General features: G+C 45.4%; 1 protein-coding gene across 1 annotated transcript; it reads right to left on the reverse strand.

Moving 5' to 3' along the window:
* Positions 1 to 201: 201 nt before the first annotated feature.
* Positions 202 to 5229, reverse strand: LOC129808610 (uncharacterized). The gene has a single exon (XM_055858394.1). It carries the CDS (start codon positions 5227 to 5229, stop codon positions 202 to 204), a length of 5028 nt encoding a protein of 1675 aa, XP_055714369.1.
* Positions 5230 to 6627: the final 1398 nt, after the last annotated feature.

Raw genomic sequence — 6627 nt, forward strand, 5'->3', positions numbered from 1 at the left:
TATATTGCAAATTCTCTCTCTCTCCGACTGCCAAGTGCAACAGTGTGCGTGTAGAAAAAACGTCTCTATTTTTTCAGCTCCCTTTTGTCTCTTCTCTAATTTTTGGTATCGATAAGCGGTACTTGGGATTTGGGTGGTGTTCGGGAGATCATCAAAAATAATTTAAGTCGGAGAAAGTGCATTTTTTGGATGAAACTTATTTTATGCTTGAACATGCTCCCCCCGCGATGAAGAGGGTGGTAATCCCTCAATTGGCATTTTTGAAATATTTTGGATTGCTCTAGTGAAGGTTCCCCTTGCCGTACGTATAGTGACCACTCTGCATCTACCATCTTTACCAGGATGGAGTCGTTCAATTATACCTAGTGGGTAGGAATGAGATGAGGTTTTCTCACAGATAATCACAATGTCTCCAACCCCAAGATTGTCATGAGTTTCTGACCATTTTGAGCGCCTTTGAAGAGTGTGCAGATATTCTTGCCTCCAGCGGTCTGCAAAATGTTGAAGTACCTTCTGACACAACTGCCATCGAGTAAGGGCATGAGGAGAGAGATTTGTGAGTTCATAATCAGGAATGGAGTTTAGTGGACGACCGATCAAGAAATGACCTGGGGTGAGCGCTGTCAGTTCGTTAGGATCCTCAGACAGTGGCGAGATCGGGCGACTATTAAGAATAGCTTCTATTTGGGAGGTAACGGTTGATAATTCTTCAAACGTTAGGATGGTTTGGCCAACCTCCCTAACCAGATTGTGTTTGAGGGACTTTACCGCAGCTTCATAGAGTCCCCCGTGATGTGGAGACCTAGCGGGATTGAAATGCCAATTTGTTCTCATTCTGGCGACCTCTTCCTGGAGGACTGAGTCTTCTTGTAAGGACATCCAAAATTTTTCCAAGAGATTGCAAGCACCCTTGAAATTGGTTCCATTGTCACAATAAATGTGACCGGGGACTCCTCTTCTAGACGAAAATCTTCGAAGGGCCGCGATGAATGCCTCAGTGGATAGACTGCTTACTACTTCTATGTGGACTGCCTTTGTGACAAAGCATACAAACACACATATATAGGTTTGATATGATGCACCTCCTCTCCTAAAACTGGGACGCGTGAGGACCGGCCCACAAAAATCAACTCCACACACAGAGAAAGGGGGGCTGTAATCCACGCGATGAGATGGTAGATCTCCCATCCTTTGTTGCGCAACCACCGGACGCTGCTTCCAGCAGGTTATGCATTCCCTAACCACCTTACGCGTCAAACTTCTCCCACCTAAAGGCCAATAGATCTGTCGGAGGGTAGCGAGGAGAGCTTGGGGACCAATATGCTTTTGTGTACGATGGAAGTGCATGGCAATCAAATAGGTCAATTTACATTTTGGTAGTAAAATTGGATGTTTGGTATCATAAGTTGCAGTTGACCCTTCCAATCTGCCTCCCACTCTGATCAGTCCTTCCCCGTCAATGAAGGGGCACAGCTGGTGCACATGTTTGAATCTCTGGGAGCGGTGTAATGCGCCATTTTTTATGGCCTGCCTTGCCTCCTCGAGCTGGTCGTTCTGTGCACTCCGAATCAGGGATTTTTCTGACTCTTGTAATTCTTGGGTACTGGGAAGTCCTCGATTACGAGCGGATGGTTTTTTCAGGAAGCGACGGACATATTCTAGGATTCGGAGCAACCGTTCATAATTATTGGTTAAAGAGACGAGATGCTCTTGGAAAGATGGATGGAAAGGAGGTTCTGAATGAGTAGGCTTATTAGTAATGACCATCGATAATGCACTGTGCTGAGAAGGGTCATTGGGCCACATGGAAGCATCTTGTATTACGAACGCGGGGCCATTCCACCAAGAATCAGAATCTCGAAGCTCTCGAGGGTACATGCCCCTTGAGACCATATCAGCAGGATTTAAATGAGTTGGCACATAATGCCAGCGTGAAGTGTCAGTGAGAGCTTGGATTTTTGTGATTCTACTGAGTTGAAAAGGTTCTAGACGAAGGCGAGTGGATCGGATTTGGCAAAGTACTATCGTTGAATCCGTCCACAGAAAATACTCAGAAACTAGGACAGACTCGCGTATTTTGTGGAGGAGTTGAGCGGCCAACAAAGCCGCACGAAGTTCCAACTGAGGTATGGTAGTGGGGGCAGTGGGTGCGACCCGGGACTTAGCAATCATAATCCGTGACATGGCTTGAGCTGGTTGAATTTGGCTAACGGTGACTGCATATGCCACTGCACCATATGCGTACGAGCTGCTATCAGCAAAAACGTGAACTTCTTTGAGAAAGAACTGGGAATAGTCAGACACACATCTGGGGATTTGGATTTCTTCGACAGCTGGCAGAGCGTTGTAGAATTTTGTCCATGAATGGACAATGTGATCCGGGAGTGGACTATCCCAGTCCAATCCTGCTACCCATAGTGATTGGAGAATCAATTTCCCTAGTACTATAATTGGAGTGATCAGCCCCAATGGGTCATACAAAGATGCCAAACATGATAACAAGCCCCTCTTCGTGAGTGAAGGGGCAGAACCGGGAGCCCGTTTGTAAACAAAGTAGTCAGCCGTGACATGCCAGGTCATGCCCAGAGTGGACGATGCTTCAGGGAGCAGACGTTCTTCTTCTGATTGTTTTTCCGGGATAACCGATAAGGAATTAGAGTTCCACTTGGATAAAGACATACCAGCACTTCCCAAAAGGTCAGTAAGTTGTGCCGCACCGTGTTTAGCTTCTTCCACTGTTGCAAATGACGCTAGACAATCATCTACATAAAAGTTTTCTTTCAACAGGCGACTAGCCAAGGGGTGAGAGGTTTTACCTTGATCACTCAGGTCGACAAGAGTTCGGGTGGCCAAATATGGGGAGGATGTAACCCCAAAACAGACACCGAGGGCCCGATAATGTTTGATTGGCTGATCGGAATCCGTTCTCCAAAGGATTCTATGAAAGTCACGGTGAGGCGGATGAAGAAGAATTTGCGGATACATCTTTTTGATGTCGCAGATAAAAGCCACAGGGTGTTCCCTAAATCTGAGAAGGGTTGTCACGATATCTGGTTGGACAACAGGTCCCATGAGAGCGACATCATTCAAACTTATTCCAGTCTGGGATTTGGAGCTCGCGTTCATTACGATGCGAATTTTGGTGGAGTCTCCCGATGTTTTTAGAACACAATGGTGGGGCAAATAATAACTGGGGTTCAACATCTCTTGAAGCGGGACTTCTTCAAAGAAGTTGGAGTCAAAATTCTCTTGCATGGCAGCCTGATATTGTTTTTTAAGGTCTGGATTCCGATTGAGTCTGGTCTCGAGGCTCAAAAATTGACGGGTCGCATGACCAAGGTTATCCCCAAGACGATTAAGATTGGGACCAAGGGGCAACTGGACCATGTATCGACCGGAGGACGTACGAACAGTGGTTTCACGATAGCATTTCTCAACTTTCTCATGATCGGGTGGCAGAACCGGAGCCACATAAGGCTCTTCTGATTCCCAGAATCTCTTCAGGGTTTTGTCTATGGAAGACAACGTCGCGGCAACAATGACCACAGAGTCACTTCTTTCAGGGATGGAAAGGGGCCCAGAGACGACCCAACCAAGCATGGTTTCCTTTAAAACGGGTAGACCCGGACCTAGGCGACGTACTACACCTGTCATGAGGTCATTATATATTTCGTTACTAATCAACAAATCTATTGCCTGGGGTTCATGCCAAGTGGGATCTGCGAGCACGAGAGAGTCTGGAATTTGAATCTGGGTGACATCTACCTTCCAATTCGGGATTTTTTGTTGAAGAACCGAGGGCACAATGTGACAACTAATAGAGAAGTTTGCATCTTGTGAAAGAGACCGAAAGGCACAATTTGTCTGATATCTCGCCCTCGCGCCCCCCTCCACCACTCCACCAATATACAAATCCGACAGGGTCTTAGGTAACTTGAGTCTTTGATATAATGCCTGCGAAATTAGGCTGGCTTGAGCACCTGAATCTAGCAATGCCCGGCATTGGACTGGTACGCCGTGTCTGTTGAAAACATGTACCACAGCTGTTTCAAGGAATACTCTTTGGAATTGGCGTGGAGCGGTAATGGAAGACACATTGGCCACTTGGTTCACATCGTCTGAAGTGGCGGGCGCCGTTGAATCAGTTGGACCTGATGGTTGTGAACTTGAATTAACTTGGTCAGTTTGGCAGGTAGTTAAGGGCGCAGCTAATGCAGGAGTGGACCTCGTTTTTGCAACAGAGGGTCTTTGAGCAGATGTGGGTTGGTTGGATGATTGAAAAGCCTCATGAAGCAAGGTGTTATGCGGACCTGCACACTTCCTACACGGAAAAAAGGTGCAATCTCTAGTGTTATGAGTGCTAGTTATACACTTGCGGCATAAATTGTTTTGTCTGACGATGTTAAGGCGATCAGAAGGGAACATCCCAAGAAACTTGGGGCACCGGAAAAGTCTATGATCGGTTTCTTGACAGGCGAAACACGGAGTGGGAGATGACTCGCCCGTGACAGCAGCCAGACTAAGACGTGGCCGCACAGGCTTGGACGAAGCAATCTTGGTTGTTGTCTTATCATAGTCACTAGACGGAGTAGCTTGGCACATCTCCAATGACTTGAGGCGTGCAGATAGAAAATCTAAGAATTTATCAAGGGTAGGGGTCAAGGCTGAAACCTCTCGCGACCATAAAGCCTTAGTCTCTGAATCAAGCTTGGAGAGCAGTAGGTAAATCACCCAAGGATCACGGGAAGTGGCATTTTGTCCATCTAACGAATCAAGGACGGACACTGTAGTAGCATAAAGGGTTGTGAAAGATGACACATTTGGTGTGGTGATGGCTGGGATTTTACAAAACCTTTCAATCTCGCAATGAACAACTGTAAATCCATCATCAAAATGTTTTTGCAATAACCTCCAAGCGGACTCATATCCATGGTCAGACAGAGGAGTATTCTCGACTAACTTAAGGGCATTTCCCGTCAGATAGGACATAAGGTATTGTAACTTCTGAATTCTGGACAGCCGACGGTTATCGTGAACAATGCTCCTGAACATTCCCTTAAAATGAGACCATTGAGTACGATCACCAGAAAATTTCGGAACATCGAGTGTGGGAAGTTTGTTGGAGTGAGGCTCCTGTTGTGTTGTGGCAGTGGGAATAGCGGATATGGCAGCACCTAATTGACGAAACAGTTCTTGATTGCGGTCTTCAGCTCGCATTTGATGATTCATGAGAGTAGTAAGCATAAAGCAGAGTACTGTTTTGGGGGCGTGGCTTTCCATGGAGCACGATACTGTTTTGTGCCGGCATGTCGATAACTCTGGTGTGTGGTCTACGTGCAGGCCTGTTTCCCCGCTCCGCGCTCCTCCCCTCCTCCCGCTCTTCACCATTTTTGTTAATTATTTTAACTGAATATGGAGCACAATACTGATTTATGGGCGTGGCTTGTCTGTGGATATGGTGCACAATACTGATGGGGGAAGAATTTTGATTGGCTATAAAGCACGATACTGTTTTGGGGGCGTGGCTTTGTATGTGGATATGGAGCACAATACCGTTGCAGGAAGAATTTTGATTGGCTATAAAGCACGATACTGTTTTGGGGGCGTGGCTTGTCTGTGGATATGGAGCACAAGACTGTTGCAGGAAGCATTTTGATTGGTTATGAAGCACGATACTGTTTTGGGGGCGTGGCTTGTCTGTGGATATGGAGCACAAGACTGTTGCAGGAAGCATTTTGATTGGTTATGAAGCACGATACTGTTGAGGGATGCATTTTCATTGGCTATGGAGCACGATACTGCTGAAGGAAGCGTTTTCATTGGCTATGGAGTACGATACTGCTGTTTGAAATGTGATCCGTTTCAGACGCCATATTGGACTTTAAGCTGTGAGCTTTAGACGGCCATCTTGAACTTTTTGAGCTTTGAGCTTTTAGAGATTGCGCTTTTTACAGACATTTTGAATACTTGAATTAACGGAAATTACACTTTGGTGGACTCTTTCTCATGTAATTTTTTCCTCCCTATGCAATTGTATGTGAAAAGATCTGCCGTCCATGGGAATTGATCACGGGACCTCTCGGTTGCGAGTCCAGTACCTTATCCATTACACCAATCGTGGGCATGATAGAATCTATGCAGAGGTCTTTCCTATGCAGTAAGCGCAATTTTCTGTATACTTTGTCATATGCACTGATCATGTGTGCAAAAATGCAAATGCAAGTGTCATAGTATGCGTGAATTGCACACACACACACACACATACTCACAGACGAACATTGCCATATCGAGCAGAACTACTTCAATGCATTCTATCTATTTATTTAGTATAGATTCAACAATTACTCATACATTGTCATATCGAACAGAGGTAGAATTGACATAGTTTATGAATTTACTAGTATATGTTCGTTGCTTACTCCCACAATGTCATATCGAGCAGAGCTACAATTGATCATATGTACGTGTTTGTGATTACAGCTCAATCCCTTCATGGGTTCAGAATGTTCCATATGATCACTGACGTCATATTCAGAAAGAAGGGAGTGATATTGCTTCTTTTCTTCATTATTGATATGCATGCAATGCAGTTATTTAATTGATCAGTGGAATTTCACAATATTTTGA

Source organism: Phlebotomus papatasi, chromosome 4 (genome assembly GCF_024763615.1).
Source record: "Phlebotomus papatasi isolate M1 chromosome 4, Ppap_2.1, whole genome shotgun sequence".
Classification (NCBI taxonomy): domain Eukaryota; kingdom Metazoa; phylum Arthropoda; class Insecta; order Diptera; family Psychodidae; genus Phlebotomus; species Phlebotomus papatasi.